Here is a 19135-nt window from a genome sequence, read left to right on the forward strand (position 1 = left end):
TGCACAGGGCAGATGTGTCAAGAGGGTGAGGAAGTGGCTGGAGTCCTGGACCTTGAGAATAGCACGCCCATAGTAAGCCTTGTTCATGGAGATACTGCAGCATGGATCATGGGAGTAGAGGATTCCAAATAGTAAATGTTTAGCAGGGGGTGTCATCCAGTAAATTATGGCAAATTAACGTGGTGGAGTATTATGTAGCCATAAAGATTTGCTTGGGAAGAATTGTAACATAATAGGAGAATGCCTGGATTATAATAGGAAGTGAAATAAGAAAGTTACAGAATGATGTTTATTAAACGATCTCAACTATAATGCATAGAAAAATTTTAATGTATTTTCAAAAGGCTGGACACAAATATTCCATGATGATACCTGTGGGAGCTGATAGATTATATGTTTTTGTATTTAAAAACTTTTGGCCAGGTCCAGTGGCTCATGCCTGTAATCCCAGCACTTTGGGAGGCCGAGGCGGGTGGATCACGAGGTCAAGAGATCGAGACCATCCTGGTCAACACAGTGAAACCCCGTCTCTACTAAAAATACAAAAAATTAGCTGGGCATGGTGGTGCGTGCCTGTAATCCCAGCTGCAGGAGGCTGAGGCAGGAGAATTGCCTGAACCCAGGAGGCAGAGGTTGCGGTGAGCCGAGATCGCGCCATTGCATTCCAGCCTGGGTAACAAGAGCGAAACTCCGTCTCAAAAAAATAAAATAAAAATAAAAATAAAAACTTTTAAAATATGTTCATCGTATCATTTTTATAATAAGGAAAATCATCTCTCTAGGAAACATTATTTAATGAAAAAAACCTTTTAAACATAAAAGAGGGTGTATGTAATCACAGTTTAATTTGGCCTTCTCAGAAAACCATTGTAGGGAGGTTTTATTTTCTAGTTTCCCTGGGGGTGTGGTGGGAGCAACATAAGCAGCATAGCCTAGTGTTTGAGAACGTGGGTTTTGGTATCAGACACGCCTGGGTTTGAACCCCAGCTCTGCTACTAAGTTGGGTATTGCCATGGTGTGACCTCAAGCAGGCTACCCCTATTTATGAAATAGAATAACGCACATCCCCAGTGTCTTCTTTGTAATTCCAAAGCCCAAAAAGCTCTGAAAACCCAGAGTCATTTCTTAAAGTGAGAGCAAATTCATTTGGCCGTACAACCTAACCCGAATGAGCTAGTCTTCATTTCACTTAAGTGAATATAATTGTGCAGTGGAAATGTTAACATGTTTAGCGGTTGGATGCTGCCCCAGGTCTCACAGAGGGTGTGAGGTAGTATGCAGGGCTCGGGTAAGTTGTGAACTGTAGGATCTGCCTCAGAGGGCTATTGTAGAATGAAGTCAAGTTGTGATTGCGGGGTTCTTAACACTGTTCTTGGCAGAGTAAGTCCTCACAAAAGGAGTCATCGCTACTGATGCAATCATTATTGGTGAGTCTTCACTGAGTACGGAGTGCATGATTTCTGCTTGCCTCTCTTCCTTCCATTCCTTTCTTTATTGGGATGTTTGAGAAGACTGAAGTATCATATATTATGAGAATTTAGGATGGCATTGTTTAGGACACAGCAGTGCAAAAATGGGAACTTCCAGCAGAGATAGTCTCCTGCTTCTTTCCTTATTCCAGATTTCTCGCCTTCTGGGGAATTCGCTGTAGGAGATAATGCACATTAACAGGGCACCCAAATATTTGAAGGGTTCACGGAAAAGTAAGCCTTCCTCCCTTGGTGACTGCTGTGGTCTCAAAGTATATGTGTTCATTATAAAATGGTAATGTGTCTACACCACAGTTGCACTACATTTAAAGGTTCACTGTGTTTTAAGCTAAAACTAGCCCAATATCAAATGTGTTTTTAATTGAAAAGTGGTTATTTACTGCTTTCCATAGGAATCCACAATAAGATTTTTTTCATTGCAAACACTCCTAGTGTCTTTAAAACATAATTCAATTCGCAAAATGGATTTGCATTCCACCTTTCTCAGAAGCCTAAACAGAGTGCAAACTGAGGTTCACGTGTGAGACTACAGTTATTACTTCCCCCTATTTCTTGGAAGCATCCATGCATTATAAATTCTGTTAGCGTGGCATCAGCCAACTACATTATTAACGTCACCAGGAGGAATTAAAATGTACCATGTTATAGGATCAAAAGTTTCACATTCTGAATCAATGCCAGTATTAAAAGAATGGCCAGACCCTTCCATCTGACTACGGTTGGCAGGGGTCCCGCCCCAGCAGCCACGTGACTCACTTTGCATTGTGGTGAAAGTCACTCTTAGCTCTTACAGGCCTGTGGCCCGATAGGCCTCCCCATGGGGCAGCATTTGACCTTTTCATCCTCAGCTTAGAATCACAGATCCTCAGGTCTTGAAGGAACTTTTTGGAGTTCCCACTCTTAAACCCAGCTGTAATCTGGTCATTGAGACTGCATGTCTAGAAACACCACAGCATTGTTAGGAGCAAACAAACGAATCCTCAAATAAGTGACTCTAACATTTTACGCACTGGTCCGGTGGCAGAAGAGCTCGTCTGTTGCCTCCTAAGTGGGCTCTAATCTTTTTCTATTTCAGTTCATCAGGTCCTCATTGGCCCCTACTGTATATGCCCAGCACAATGTCAGGGCACATGTCTGCACAATGTTGAATTTCAACTGATCCTCGGTGTTAATCTGTTCATGAATGCCAAATTGCAGGGTTCCTTGCCAAGCCCGTCAGCATAATCGGAACTTCTGAAGTCAGATACCTCAATTACATTCATGCAGTTGTCTCATTAGCGCCCGTGCATCATCCAAACTCATCGTCAAACATGCTTTCCCTCGTTACTGTTGTCATTTTCCAGTATTGTTGAAAAGAATTGTTTTCAATACAATTTCACCTAACTTGTTTGATCTCCAGAATACAATCCAACTACAAACTAAATAGAGCCAAGATTTGGGGGCCGGAGGGAGGGGATAGTGGGTGAGGCTGGTGAGGCTTCCCTCTGGTTAGAATTAGAGCGAAATGGATGCAGAACTTGGGCCAATAATGGGCCCCTCCATCTCCCTAGTGAAGAGGACATTTTGCAGCCAGAGATGGTTCTGCTTTGGAAATGATCTACTTTGTGTAAACTGGTGCATCACAGATGCTGTTAGAGTATCCAACAGATACTGGAAAAGTGTGGTCTGCATTCTGCAGACATGAGGGCTCTCCCTTAGGTTTACAGCTGGATGAAGGCGCTCCTCTTACTTGGCGATCACAGGCATGCGGTCCACCCTGCTGGGCTAGGACTGATAATAGAGAAGGCTGTCTTTTAGAAACGCTGTAGGATCAGGAGTCAGGAAGCAGGGATTCTTCTGCTTGTAGTTTTATATCTACCAGTAACAACTTTCAGCCCATCCCTCACCTACTCTGTGCCCTGGATTTCTTGGCTTTACAATAGCCATAGCCTCTCTTTATAATTTTTCTAACTCTATCTCTCCCCAAAAAGCTGGAGATAGTGGGATGTAAGTTTTAAATTTCAGTCCCTGGCACACAGTAGGTGCTCAATCTCTCATCCTTCCATCCTTCAAGATAGCTGATGGCCCAGCCAAGTATGTCCCAGACAGGTCTCTCCATGTCTTTTTGGAAAACCTTGATGTTCTCAGTCTGGCCCCTAGGGCCTCATGCTTCCCCACTTGCTCCTGCCTCCAGTGTTACGTCGTGGGCTTGCCTCACTACCTGTTTCAAGGCAGCTTCTATTCGATGCCTGGAGTATCCCTGGGAGTCTGAGACCTTCAAGGACGCGCCTATGTTCTCAGGGAAGAGGAACTATAAGCAGTTCTCAGGCTTCCTTGATCAGTTCAAAGTCATCTTCAGCTCTTCCAGTGCAGCACCTCCAGAGCTATTGAATGCCACCTTCTTCCATCTTTTGGGTAACCCGTAAAACCTTGCGTGGGGTGGTGCTCTGCGTGCTGTTTTCCAGCATCAAATTCAATCATCAAAGGATGCGTCAGGAGGGCGGGGAGGGAGTGGCGCCCGGAGTGGGGGTCAAGCAAGGAAGGCTAGAATGTGTTTGCATCTGCAAAGGGAGCTTTGGAAGTTAGGGTGGAAAAAAAATCCCACCCCATCGGCCTTTATTTACTGCAGTGGGTAGCCTCGAGAGGAGGGGGAGCTGGGTGGGAAAGGAAGACAATAGAATGCTGTGCTGCCTTGCTGTAAAAGCTTGCTCTAAGCAAATAATGTGGCAAGCTCAGTCAGAGCCCTGCTCAATTAGCCCCAGTTCTTAGGAGGGTCTCCCTGCAGCTGTTGGCGGCGGGCGGGCTGGAGCAAAGGCAGGCGCACTCTGAGGCACTCGGGAGGCGAACCTGCAGGAATCTTGCATGGGATTGACCAGCGAGGGAGAGCAAAGGTCCCTACAACCTGATCCCAGTCTCTGCTTCTTGAACAGATGGCTACAGAGGGGGTTGGTGGGGCTACTCTGGGGAGAGGCTGTGTGGGGAGACCACGGAGTAGGTGACCAGAAAAGCTAGTGCAAATGTTTCATGTCGAGAGTGACCAACATATGGAACGTGTTATGCAGAAGGGTTACAGGCTGGAGGAGCTCCTAGAGTTTTTCAGGGGGTGGGGTGGGGGAGGGGGAAAGCTTCAGAAACTCAAGGAGGTTTCTAAACAAAAGGAATTTGAGAAGGGTTGGAGAAATAATGAGAAATGCAAACTTGACCCAGAGTTTCTCTTTCCATCTCACGGCATCTCCCCTGCCTATCCTCACATGTTTCCAGTCCACGGGGACCCAGGAAGGCCACTGGAGCCCTGTGCTTGACTCCACGTGCACCACACTGGGAGTGTAGGTGGCAGGGTAGGGGCACCCACAGAGCTGGTGTGCTCCTCTGGTCTGAAGGGGACCCAGAGAGCAAGAGCCCTGCCTGGCTTTAGACCTCTGTGGACGACAGCAGGCTGCTAGCGCCGGGATGGTCTCCAGATGATTTACTCCGGTTCCTGCCCTTGCTAGAGGAGCAATCTGATGCCGGGCTGGGAGTGAAAAGCAGACTTGCCCAGGGACTAACAGTGACCAAAGGGGAGGCGGGGAGCAGACGCAGGCTCTTGATCCCTTCTGACGTTTGGCTTCTCCCCTTCTCAGCATCCCTCACCCAGCACCCCATGCACACATGCACATACACACACACAGACACACACACCACACATGCACACACACACACAGACACACCATACAGAATAATACCACACACGCACATACACATGCAGACACACACACCACACAGAATAACACCACACATATGCACATATACACTCAGACACACACCTCACACGCATACACATGCAGACACACACACACCACACACGCACACAGAATAACACCACACACGTGCACACACACACACAGACATACACATACCACATGTGGAATAAAACCACACACATGCACACACACACAGACATACACATACCACACATGGAACAACACCACACACATGCACACACACAGACACACACACACCAGACACAGACTAATACCACACACATGCACACACACAGACATACATGCACCACACGCAGAGTAATACCAGACACACATGCACACACACAGACATACACCACACACAACACACAGACACACACAGAATAATGCCATACACATATGTACACCATGCAGAGACACACTCGCACCTAGACATATACGCCACACGCATACAGACACACACACACGCGCACATGCACATGCACACACAAACACATACATACACAGACTTGACACACATGCATACATATACACAACACACACAGACACAACCACAGGCTTGCACAGACATCACACACATGTAGATATGTATACAGCACACACACACAGAGACACACAGACACACTCACAGGCATACATACACACATACACATACCACACACAGACACATCTACAGTCATACACAGACACTACACACATAGAGACACACACTCATGCACACACACAGACATGCACGCACACACACACTGCCTGACTTGTTGCCCATCAGATGGGTGCTGGCTTGTCATTTGTAGCCCTACTGCTTCAGCCTCTGTTGACCGGGCTGCTGGGCACTGCCACCCCTCTTGGGACAAGGTACAGGTGGCCTGTGTGATTGTGGCCTGTTCTGAGATCCTCTTCCTGAGCCAGGAAGCGCTGTGTGACACTGAGTGCCAGTGCCTTGGTCTTTCCCATGTTGCTGGGACGGGGCCACCTGCTGCATCTACAACACCTACATGTTCACTTCCCTGACAGTAGAAAGAAATGTAGGTTAGTGCAGGGAGCTCACTGGCTTTGGGGACGGTGGCAGGGTGGAGTGGTCTCTAATGTGAATGGAAGTGCACATGCCCTCTGGATCTGCAGCAATGCTGGCTTCAGAGGGGCCTTCTCTGCCATCTTTCCAGTTTTCCCGAACCAGGTAGAAGAGCCCAGGGTCTTGGGCTCAGCTGAAACCCCCTATACAAAAAAAGAGACCCCCTCTTCCACTGTGTGTCTCCTCCCTTGCTCTCTCACTGTTTCTCTCTGTCTCCCTCACTCTCTGTGCCTCTCTCCTCTTTTCTGTCTCTCTGCCCCCCTCACTGCTTGTCTGTTTCTCACTGTGTCACTCTTTTTTCCCAAACTCTGACTCTGTCTCTCCTCCTTTCTCTCTATCTCTCTGTCTCTTACTCTGTCTTTCTCTGTGTGTGTTTTTCTATTTCCATCTCCCTCCATCTCTGTCTCTATCTCTTTGTTCTGTGTCTCTGTCTCCCTCTCTTACAATCTCTGTCTCAGTTTTTCTGTCTTTATGTTTCTATATGTTTCTCTCTGAGTCTCTGTATCTCTCTTTCTCTCCTTCCTCTGTCTCTTTGTTCTCTGTCTCTCCATCTCTGTCTCCTCCCTCATCTCTCTCTGTCTCTTCCTTTCTCTGTCTCAGCCTCTCTCTGCCTCTGTCTCTGTATCTGTGTCTCTGTTTCCCTCTTTCTCAGTCGCTGTCTCTGACTGTCTCTCTCTCTCTGTCTCTCACTCAGCCACTTACCTGAAGTCTCCATGAGCATTGGGTGGCTTTGCCTCTCTGCTTGGCCACTTTGCAGTCAGACCCGTGGGGTCTTCAGACCCTCCACTGGCACACACCTTCGGGAGACCAATGGTGTCAGGGCACTCCCATGTTCTTCGGGGTTCCAGCCCTGAGTAGTTGGTGAACAGCAGTAACTGTCCTCCAGGTCCACAGTAGGTTTCTCATCCAGGTACTGAGCCGGGCCCTTCTGAGCAAATTTAATGGAATGTCCTTGGTGACATTACAAGATGCCACCCCATCCCCTGTAGTCTATTACTGACGGACATTTAGGTTGATTCCTTGTCTTCGCTATTGTGAGTAGTGCTGCAGCGAACATATGTGTGCCTATGTGTCTTTATGAGGGAATGATGCATAGTCCTTTGGGTATGTGCCCAGTAATGGGATTGCTAGGTTGAATGGTATTTCTGTTTTTACAGTTGATCTTAGCCAAAAGGCCGAGAAGCGATGGTATTTCTGTTTTTACGTCTTCAAGGAATCGCTTAGGTCTTTGAGGAATCGAATTTGCATTTTCAAACGTCGTGGAGAACACAGGTCTTGAGGATGTGGAGTAACAGGGAGACCAAGGAATGAAAAAGCCATCAGGTTGGAGGTGACGTCACCCAGAGTGATGGAGGTTTATGGACAGAAAGGAAAATGCTCTGATTCCTGGTGTCCATGAGGAAGGTGGATGCCAATAGGTGGTGCATCACAGACGCTTGTGAAAGGGAAACGGGAAAGACTCTTCCTCCATGGGTTGCCTCTTGGGCTGAGCAGGGCTGCTGAGGCCCCAGGCCTCTCACACACAGCGTCAGATGTGCTGTGTTGATCAGGCTCACCTGGGACCCCCGTGCCTCCCCCAGGAAGCCCTACTAGTAGGTGTGGTCAGGTTTCCCTCCATGTGTCTTAAATACACTCACTGCTGTGTGTGTGGCTGTGGTTGAGCAGCGCAGGGCTGTTCATCTGGAGGGCTAGGATTGGTTCCTGCTCTTGTAGTGATTGATTGGTTGGTTTTGGGGCAAGTCACTCTCCCCCCATAACCTTTCCATTGTGCCACGCTCCTAACAGAGTTGGATTCCAGTTCCCAGCACCCTGGCTTCACAGGGACACAGAGAAACAGAGAGGACCAGAAAATTAGGCTGATAATTATAATTTCTTCTCCATTTGGCCTGGAGAAAAAATTGGCACAGGATCAGGGTATCTCAGCTAGAAAGAACCTTTGAAATTCTTCAGTTCAAGAATTCTAAACCTAAAATCTGTGGGACACTAGGTTGATTTTTATAGACTCTTTGAATCACCTTGAAATTTTTTGTGATATTTTTCTTTATAGGCACATGTGTGGTTTTTTAGCAGAAGGGTTTCTTAGCTTTGGTCACATTGTAAAAGGGCCAACGATCCAAAAACAGTTAACTCCCCAGCATCATGTCATGTGATTCATAACCGAGGGGTCTCCATAGATGGCACTTGGAAAGGTGTGGGTTCTTTTATTCAGTTGTCGCCATGACTGGGGTCACGATTGATATTTACTAGGTGGGGGCCTGAGTTGCATGGGTGGGGGATAAAACTGAAAAATCAAAAACTGTCCTGTTCGAAATCCCAGTGGCACCCCTATGGAGAAACGCTGTTCCAGAACTGAGCCCCCAGGATGCACAGTGTTTCTCCCGTAGCCACAAAGCTCATTAGTGGAAGAGTTGATTTTTATTAACAAATCAAAACAGGGGATGTGCCAAGATCCTACATTATTCTGTTTCTCATCAATAGCTACAAATATGCTGCAATCTGTGAAAACAAAAAAATCAGAAATCTGTCCCCTCTTCAATGCTCCGGCCGTTTTTTAAAATGAAACTTTGGGTTCTTGGTTGTTTTTTTACCACGAAATAAGAAAAAAAGAAAGGAATATTTTATATTTGGAGAAACTAAAGCATAAATACAAGACCCCACTAGCCCCCTATCACACAGATATGCTCTTCAGCCACTGTGAATTGGTGAGACAAGCCTTAGACTGGAAATGTCTCTTTTATGTTTCAGAAGATCTGTCTTGAATGTCTCTTCCTCCACAGAGAAAGAAACAGTAATATACTAGTGCGCTGCGTGCTACCCAGTTCACTGCAATGAAGTGACAGGTGCCTTAGACTTTGGAGTGAATTGGGAGGTATTCTGCAATATTAGCTAAGAGTTAGGGCTGTGGGATCACGGAGATGGGGGTTCGTTCCCTGGCTCTGCCTCTCAACTGATGTGTAATCTTGAGAAAAATTACTTAATTCTTCTGAGCCTCAGTTTCCTCTGCTGAAAAGTGGGGTTTAATAATCGTGTCCACAGGGATTACTTGAGATCATCCATGTGAAGTGTTCTGCACAGTCTAGCATATGGTGAGTCTCAATAAATGTGAGCTGTTATTACAAGTGATTATTATGACTTGTGTCTGTGATTAAAGACTGCCTGGGGTTCAGAGTGTTTGTGCCAAAATTGCTTTCAGAGGACAAGCTCTGGGTTGGTTTTTCCGTCTTTCCCAGCTGCCCAGAAAGAGTTGCTAGAGTGTTGGGGTTGGAGTCACAGTGTTTATTAAGTGCCTACCAAACACTCCAGTTTTGATGGGAGATTGGTTTCCTTCCTGTGCTCACACCCCCACATCACTAGATGAGTGGGTGAGAAGAGACTCAGAAAAGCACCAGACACATTTCTTCTGCCTCAGTTTCCTAGTCCATAAAAGTATTCAAGTGCATGACAGCAGCCACAGGGAACAGAGGGGAGATAACACCTGGAAAAGACAGTCCCAGCTGTCAGTCTTCAGACACCATGGTTTTCTGAGAAGGGATCCAGACCAGACCACCGATCAATACTGCCACAGACCACCCCAGTCAATATACCTCATCCTTGTGAAAGGTGGTTGACTGTGTGGCAGCAGGGAGGCGTGAGGGGTCATATTTGACCCAGCCCTGATGGCCAAGTCTAGAGGAGTCAGCCTACCATCTGACCACACTTTCTGCAGCCAAGTCCTCCAGGGGCCAAACCAGTATGGTTTGGGTTTGTCCCGGACTTGCTGCTATGGTTGATGCACATAAAAAAGGTCTGGCCATTGCCAAGCCAGCTGTGATGTTGGTTTGGAAGAGGCAATCAGAGTAAGGATTGAATGGAACGCATGCTTTGGGATTTCCCTTAGCCTCCAACCCTCGAGAGGAAGCCAGCTTCTTTATTCTGCCATTTTGAGAGTCATGCTTATCTGGGTAGATAAAATAAATATTTCCATCATCATCATGGTCATCATCGTCATTAATTATAATTATTGAAAATCAATACTGAGCAGCCTCTACCTTGTAATGATATTACTACAGTTGTGTAGCATTTTGCAGACAATGTATACCCTTGACCATAAACCCAACTCAAACATGTGGCATAAATTTCAAACAAGATCATTGACTTGGGGCAGCTATTCTCCGAGGCTGAAGTTATTCTTTAATATGAGCTGTACCTGCAGCTGTCTATGTGGCTGAAGCAGCTTCCCCTGGTGTGCTTTTATACTTAGAGAACGGAGTAACCCAGACACAGAAAATGATACCAAAATTGGAATGTTTCTGAACATTAAATGACTCAATCATTTGAAAATAGTTTATAATTTTTCAAAATTCAAAAATTTGAAAACAGTTTGACTAGAGCCCATCTTCACTTCAAGTAGTTACATGGGGTGTGTGTGTGTGTGCGCACATGTGTGCGAGCACAGGCGCACAAACCCATACATGCACACCTGTATGCATAGTGGTGGATAAGTGTGAATTACCAAGACAAATACTACTAAATGCAAGATAACACCATGATGGCCAGTAGCTGGATTGACTCAGATTTTCTCTGCGGATTCTTCCTAGTCCACCCTTCTGCCGTGAAATGGGAGTTTGTGTCACGCAAAGGATAAAGTAAACCTGAGTTTCCTGGGCTTGTGTCGGCATACCAAGCCCCTTTAAGATCTCTCTTTGCCAAGATGGGGCTAAGCCAGAGGGCTTCTCGGCCCGGGGAATAACTGTCCTACCTTTCTCCTGGAGCGCTGGCACACACTGTTGTGACATGTGCCATGCCTTCCATCTTTCCCTCCTCTTCTCGAGGCCAGAAGAGGGTATGCTTTGAACAATGTGAAATTCTTCTCCTAATAGCTGTGCAAAGGAAACTCACAGCTTTCTACCTCCATGTCGGTGCACTGAGCTTTCTTTTGTGGATCTAGCCACCTTGTCTATATCTTCCTTGTTCAAGGGTCCCTGTTCCTTACTTTCCGGCCTTCAGAAGGACCAGTTTCAGTACTTCCTTTCTGAGGGAGGCGAGTCAACCTTCTGAGGTTCTCTGTTTTATTTTATTTCATCCTAGAGTCTGCCTTTGCTGTTGACTGTGTGCCTTGTCTCATTTCTGCTGAGAAGCCAACATCTCCGGAAAACTGAGGGCCTTGTCTTATTTCACATCTTGGGCTGAGGACTGACTGTGTGTGTCACTCAGTTTCAGAACCCTGAGCCTTAAGTGCTAAGTTTTAAGGAGAGGAACAACAGTAGAGTCAGGGATCTTAAAGAACAGGGTAAGAATCCATTTCCCTGCCCCCTCTCTCGCCTGGTTTGACACGACGTAGATACAGACCTACCCCGAGTTCAGGGATTGTCCAATGAGGCCTCACCAAATACCAACAGAGAGAGTAGCTGTTTTTCCTCTAGATCGCTGATTGCTTCTGGTTTTCCGTGACTTTAGAGCGTGCACGTCAGCATGTTTTGGGGACCATCTCTGGTCTGCTTTCTGATCTTGGCTCTGTTCCTCAATTTACATCTTTTTTGTGCTCCATAAGACAGAGTTTCATGGTTGCCACCACTGGAGATGTGTGCTAGAGTGAATGAGGTGGAGGACGCAGCGAGCAGGGAAGAAGGTGCTGTGGAAACGCACACAGCTTTACTCATGTGAGCTCACTTCTCATTTACTCCTTGCAGCAATTCCAAGTCGCCCCCTCCCTTCATCCCTTTCCAAGCATTTCCCTGCCTTGTTGGTTTTGGATCCATCATGCCCCCGGTGAGTTAACCTACATGTTTTAGTTTGAATCTAATCATGCTATTTCCAGGTTGCCAACCCCCACGGGTGCTTCAGCCTAATTGGTCTGTCCTCACTGGTGTCTGCAGCACCTTCCCTTTGAGCGTCATCTGTGCATTTTAATTAATCTGCCACTTTTTCCTCCCTCCTGCTTCCGGATCATTAATAAAGAGATTAAGCAAAACCAGACCAATCCCCAGCGGAGGCTCCACCAGGATCTCTCTCTCCCAGTTCCCAGCCTTGTCATGGGTCAGAACATCTTCATGCGGCCCCACTGACTAATTTGGAGGCCTCAAGACCTATGTTCAGAACAAAAGCAGTGTGAATTAATTATGCAATTAAGATTTGGGGGACAAGCATAGCCAGACTTTAATATATGGCCTTGGTTTAATATTTTCACCACATTCCTTTCCCCTTTGTCATTCTACTTTAAATCTGTCACTTTCCCACCTCTCTCCGTTTCCACTCCCTGAACAAGACATTAAGGTTATCTGGCAGGATGTGTTCTTCTGAGTCTATAGCATTAGTCAGAGACCGTGTCATAGCAGAAGAAATTCTCCAAAGAATCAGGCCCTTCTGGACACAGCTGGCCAGTGTCCTCTTTGACCCCGGCCAGAGAATGCATTTGCCTCCAGAGGATACGGCTGTACCAGAAATAATGAAATCTCTTGAATTTGCATATTAAAAATTTGGCAAATTAAAAACCACTTTCACTTCGGCTCTCATGACTCCTCTCTGCGGAAAGCTAAAACAGAGCCTTTCTGCTTTCTTTGTAAGTCCCCCAGATTCCAGTGCCGGTCTGGTGCACTGAGTATTCTGTCCACTACAGCAGGGCCTCTGCAGGCACAGGTGATCAACACTGGAGAGCATCAGGCCCAGGAGGGACTAGGGTGGGGGAACTGGATTGTGTTTACTTTCATGAGGGATGCTTTCATAGGGAATATGGGGAGGAGAACATGGGAGTGATGGCCTCAAATCTCTGCAAACTCTGCGTAGAGCTGAGGCTTCTTGGGGAAGGGCACAGCCTGCTGACAGCAGCCATCCTGGCTCCAGGCTTGGAGCTTGGGCTTCCCCTGGAAGTAAACTCTCTAGAATGTTTGAGAGCAGGGATAGACAGAGACGCAGCAGAGTGTCATCATTAATAACACGAGCTCTAGAGCCAGAAAGTGCAAATCCTAGCTCTGTTGCTTGTTAGCTAGTCGTGGAATCCCTTTGTGCCTCAGTTTCTGCATCTAAATAGGAAATACAATAGTACCTACTTCAGGATGGTTGTTGCCAGGACTTAAGATTTATGTAAGCCGGTACCTGGCACTTTGCATTTTTATTCTTGGTGAGCTCACCCCTAAGCAGTCTAAAAATTCGCTCCATACATGTGCAACAAGAGGGGTCTTTAGGTACATGGTCAGGAGGTGCTCTTGTGTAGGGAAGCTGGTCCTGGAGAGGTGAATTGGAACCTAAAGGCTGCAGCCCCATCGCTGCATGTGGCAGGGCAGATGCAGGTTGCTGGGGGCTCAGCTCCTGTGCCACTCTCTACCCCAGCTTCCTCTTCCATGTCAGCTGCTTCTCGAATACCCCCAAACCCTCTGTGTATGCTGTAAACTGAGCCAAAAAGGAGGAATCAGAAATTGCTCTCTTTTGAGTATTTTGAGGGATGGTGAAACCTTGTAGGAATGTTGCTCCAGGGACTGAGAAAACACCATATGTGGGAAAGCATTTCTAAGTGAGGAAAATCGCACATGCACGTCGGTCAGGATCTTGGAAAACTCTGAGCGGGGGAAATGGGCACTGGGGAGAGTGTAGAAAGGGAGTTTACTGAGGTCTTTAACAGGTCTTTTTCTAATTATAGCCAAGAAGAGCCTGGGGACCATGGCCGACTTCAGAGCCAGGGCCTGTATTTTCTTTGGGAAAAGAAGGCAGAGTTGATTGGCTTCCAAAGCCAGGCTTGGCACAAGCCCATACAGGCCCTCCAGCCAGTAAGCAGTGCCTTGGGTAGGTCTCGATCGTAGCAGGCGCTCATTCAGTAAATAGACATCAAAACTCTGCAGCGTGTCTAGCCCTGTGATGGGCATCAAGGATGTGTGGATGGAAAGGACATGGTCCCTGTCGTCAAAGAGGAGACACACTAACAATAATAACAATAATAGCACAATATAACAGTTGCTTAAATGGGGCTCTCTGCAGATGGCAGTGACCACTAGAGAAAGAGCGGAGACATCCCCCTAAGTAGAAGAACTCACTGCTGTGCCTTGCCTGGGTCGAGCTGGCACTGCCTCCCTGTTTCCATTCCCCACTCCTGGGAACTGTCTCACTGGGGACTCCCACACTGGATATGGAGTGAGAAATGAAGGTACTGGTGACCAAAAAGTGACCAGAGATCAGAATCCATCTATTCTTGCCCCCAGCATATTCAGAAACACCGCCTCTCCCCTGCCCGTGGTTGCTCTCGTCATTTGTCTGTTCCCTGGGCTTCCAGTTCATGATACTCTTTTCTTCTCCCACAACCAGTATAAGTGGGCTGAGATCCAAGCACTCGGGCACCATGGCGTTGGGGGAAAGCATTGCAAAGATCGTGTTGGTACAGATTGCTGTGAGTCAGATGCAGAGGAGGGAGCTCTCCAGACACTTGGCCTCTCGCACGTGTGCATCAAGGGCAGATGTGCACAATCTCCTGCGGCCACAGGCCATTCAGGTTCATGTTCTATAACATGTCTAGTGTGCTCACTCCAGGCCTGACACTATGCTAGGTGCTTCCATGTGAATTTCATTATTTACACCTCACAATAACGTTGATGGTGCACAAGCCATGTGGTTTTTGTTGAGCCTGCAAACCAAACATCCCCCGTCACTCTCTGCCATTGTTTAGCAGTCTGACCTTAGACACCTCACTTCACCACCACTGCAGGCCTCAGTTCCCTTATCTGTATAAACGAGGAGGTTGTCTAAGGTCCTTTCCAGCTGCAAACCTCTGTGTTTTGGGGCGTTCTGTTAGCAACGTTCTTGGACTTGCTCTCTACGAAAAAAGCTAAAAGTGGATTATTAAAATGGAGTCCACAGGAAGCCTGCAGGGTTTTAAGACGGTCTTCTGAAGCATTTAGAAACACTCACCAGCCTGCAGATGACTTACTCCCACCACTTATTACAAAGTATCACGGCAAATAAGAAAGAAATGGCCAGGCGCTGGGAGAGCAGGCTGGGTTGCAAGGAGACAGCAGGTGCTGCTGTTGGGATCTTGGCGGAGCATTGCAGAAAAGTCAGCTTTGGTACCAGGCACTGAAAACTGGGTGAAATTTCAACAGCAGAGCAGAGGCAGTGCACGTGGATCGTGATTCAAGTAGCAGTGAGTAGCGAATGGGGTTGGAGCAAGGGGCCTGTGAGCCCAATCATCACAGGACAGAAATGGGAGGTGAGGGCTGGAGTACAGGGAATGCCTCTCACTTCCCTGAGATTCTCTCCTTTTCTTTAAACTGCATTTAGGTTTTCCTCATCTGTAAGATGAAGGAATAAAATTAGATGGTCTCTTTATATGGCGTGTCTACTTCTAATACACTTTGGTTCCATATTCCACCTGTCACCCATAAAGACTCTTACCTTTTTCCTCCTCAATCCATCAGCATCAGCCAGTGCTCTCCCTCACAGCTCGCCCTGGTCGTTACCTCACTCATCTGTACCTTAACTCTCATTTTACCTGGGACTTCGCCTCGCTAACCATACTTGATTTATTTCCTTAAGAGTGGAGACCCTGTGCATTCTTAGCTTACAGTGGCTGAGCTTTTGGGAGATTTAATACATTGTTTTTCAATAGGCTGTCAGTCCTAAATGATTTTATTGCAGCTGTATTCTTTTTTGGGGGGAGGGGAGTGTAATCCTAGTTGCACGTATGCCGTATTTTTTGTATAGTTCAAGTTGCACTTTGCTGGGCCTGTAATATTGAAGGAAATGTCACTTGTATGCAGAATAGGAGGGAGATTCCTTATCCTGTGGGAACCGTTTTCCTAGGATAGTACAGTTCCTTAGAGTCGTCTCTAAGGGTGAGCGGCAAAGCTGAAATCCCTCTCTTGGCTTTGACCTTGGAGGAATCGGCTGTCCCAAAGACTAGTTCCCATGGAAAAAAGACAGCCTCCTTATCACAGTGGCGGGAGGAGGCAGTGTGAGCAGAGCGCCTCACCGTTGTCGGCCTCTAGGGACAAGTCAGCCGGTGGTATCTCAGACAAGCTGGGAAAGAGGCTCTCTGTGAGTCCTGGGAGTGCCTTAGCACTGGCAGGCTCAGACATGGATGCTGGTTAGCAGAACTGCTTTTCTGTTTCTTGTGTCGGCTTTGTTTATCTCCTCTCTATCTTCTCCTGGACTTAGTAAAGCCTTTCCAAAAATACCAAAGGTGAACCAGGGGAAGAGTTTTTATTTTCCATGTTTAGAGAGAACTTTAAAGAGGAAATGATGTACCCCCCTGGGAGCCAGTGAGGTGGTAGCAATGGTAATTAAGGAGTGACTATCGCAGGGCGGTGGACGAATCAGGTACAAGTTAGGATCGCTAGCTCAGCGGCCCCTCTTCACCAGGAGCATCTCCTTCCAGTGCTAAGCCTTGGAAGATCTGGGCTTTGCTGTAGTGCGGGAGAGACTAGCAATGAAGGTGTCTCGAGATCAGCACTGTAATTCCACCGGGACTCGGCAGGAGCCCAATGTTGAGCTTCTACTATGGCAACAGAATGAGAGCGCTGATGGGTTGAAATGCCATTTACACAAGGTAATAGCAGAATTGGAAGAAGCATAACCACTCAAAGGAACATGTTGTAGCAGAATGTTAGAAATCTAAAGGGGGAAAGTGAATCAACAATGACTTCTATTACGGGCAAGTCCAGTCCATTTATTTGAGGTGGTGATTCTGCATCTCTGTCTTCTGCAAGTAGTGCTATGGCTGGGCTGTGTTTTGTGGAGAGGGTCCCCGGGGATGCAGCAGATCAGTTGGTGACGCGTGTCCATCAGAGAGCTCAGCAGAGCACCCTGGAATGCAGGCCCTCTCGCAGAGTGGGCAGTGGCCCCCTGTGCTCATTTCCAAGGGCAGAACAGACCGTTCCAACTTTGGCCTGGCCGGGGATGAACCCACCTCTGACACCATAATACGGGGGCAACTGAACCAGTCCTCAGTCTCAGTGCTTTCCTGGGGCTGCAGCTAGGGAGCAGTCGAACTCTTTCTTGAGACAATTACAAGGCCACCGCTGCTGCTGCTGCTGAAGGGAAGTTACTCCATGGTTACAACTCTCAGGTTTGAAGTTCTCATGCTTTGCCAAGGTGGAATGAATGATATGTCTTTACAGGCTCAGGGGATAGTTAAAGAAGCGGTAGGACATCATCTGCCCACAAGCAGAGCCTGTAGGATAAAGCAGACCTCGGGTGTAAATGCAATCCATGCAAAGAGCAGAGTCAGCAGAACTGGAGCGCATTCTGCAGTATTTCCCGGGGGTGGGGGAAAGAAATAGCCTCTTCAGAATGTCCAGAGGGGTGCTGCGTTGCTCACCTGGATGGCGGTACCCTCTCTCGTGCCCTCACAGGGATACTCAGCCTCAGGTAGCTGGTGTCAAAATAACACAGACTCAGCTGCCACAGGCCTGCTCTTAACACCTGTGTTTCCTTTTCAGATCTTACAGGTGAACAAGGTGATGTCCATCTTGTTTTATGTGATATTCCTCGCTTATCTCCGTGGCATCCAAGGTAACAACATGGATCAAAGGAGTTTGCCGGAAGACTCGCTCAATTCCCTGATTATTAAGCTGATCCAGGCAGATATTTTGAAAAACAAGCTCTCCAAGCAGGTGGTGGACGTTAAGGAAAATTACCAGGGCACCCTGCAGAAAGCAGAGGCCCCCCGAGAGCCGGAGCGGGGAGAGCCCACCAAGTCAGAATTCCAGCCAGTGATTGCAATGGACACAGAGCTGCTGAGGCAGCAGAGACGCTACAACTCACCGCGGGTCCTGCTGAGCGAGAGCACCCCCTTGGAGCCCCCGCCCTTGTATCTCATGGAGGATTACGTGGGCAACCCCGTGGTGGCGAACAGAACATCACGGCGGAAACGGTACGCAGAGCATAAGAGTCACCGAGGGGAGTACTCGGTATGTGACAGTGAGAGTCTGTGGGTGACCGACAAGTCGTCGGCCATCGACATTCGGGGACACCAGGTCACGGTGCTGGGGGAGATCAAAACCGGCAACTCTCCCGTCAAACAATATTTTTACGAAACGCGATGTAAGGAAGCCAGGCCAGTCAAAAACGGTTGCAGGGGCATTGATGATAAACACTGGAACTCTCAGTGCAAAACGTCCCAAACCTATGTCCGAGCACTGACTTCAGAAAACAACAAACTCGTGGGCTGGCGGTGGATACGGATAGACACGTCCTGTGTGTGCGCCTTGTCGAGAAAAATCGGAAGAACATGAATTGGCATCTCTCCCCATATATAAATTATTACTTTAAATTATATGATATGCATGTAGCATATAAATGTTTATATTGTTTTTATATATTATAAGTTGACCTTTATTTATTAAACTTCAGCAACCCTACAGTATATAAGCTTTTTTTCTCAATAAAATCAGTGTGCTTGCCTTCCCTCAGGCCTCTCCCATCTGTTAAAACTTGTTTTGTGATGACTCTCAGGAGTCACTCTGTAAAATCCGTGTACACCAGTATTTTGCATTCAGTATTGTCAAGGCCGTGGCTGTCGTTTTAGTAAACTTGTTAAAATCGGATGATGTCAGACTTGTGTATAAACACGGTTATATCCCTCTTCTGGTACATTTAATGTTGGGTTAATTAATTAAATGAACTCTTCTGGCCTCCACTGAAAATGATACCTTGTAGCTCTGGCCAGCAAGTTCTATATCAAATTCTCTGCTGCTAGCTTAGAAAAGGAGAATGACGACTTGCTCCAATGTTATGGTCCTGGAAGAATAACAACCACCCTGGCCATTTTCGTCTGGAAGTTTCTTGTCAGCACATTTGTTGTTTCGGGGTTTGGGGTTGTTTAAGAGTTGATTTTTTTTTTTTTTTTTTTTTGGCTTTGCTTTTGTTTTGTATTTTGCAAGTGGTTTTCATCT

General features: G+C 47.1%; 1 protein-coding gene across 3 annotated transcripts in view; it reads left to right on the forward strand.

Annotated features, from left to right (window-relative positions):
• NTF3 (neurotrophin 3) overlaps positions 1-18782 on the forward strand; it is a 67740-nt gene extending 48958 nt beyond the window's left edge. For all 3 annotated transcript variants that reach the window (XM_002752241.6, XM_009003455.5, XM_035255483.2), the window contains exon 2: positions 17681-18782. In XM_002752241.6, the coding sequence (XP_002752287.2) occupies positions 17681-18475 (795 nt within the window). In that variant the 3' untranslated portion in view covers positions 18476-18782. The remainder of the gene's footprint in view (positions 1-17680) is intronic.
• Positions 18783-19135: the final 353 nt, after the last annotated feature.

The sequence above is a fragment of the Callithrix jacchus genome, chromosome 9, assembly GCF_049354715.1.
Source record: "Callithrix jacchus isolate 240 chromosome 9, calJac240_pri, whole genome shotgun sequence".
NCBI lineage: Eukaryota > Metazoa > Chordata > Mammalia > Primates > Cebidae > Callithrix > Callithrix jacchus.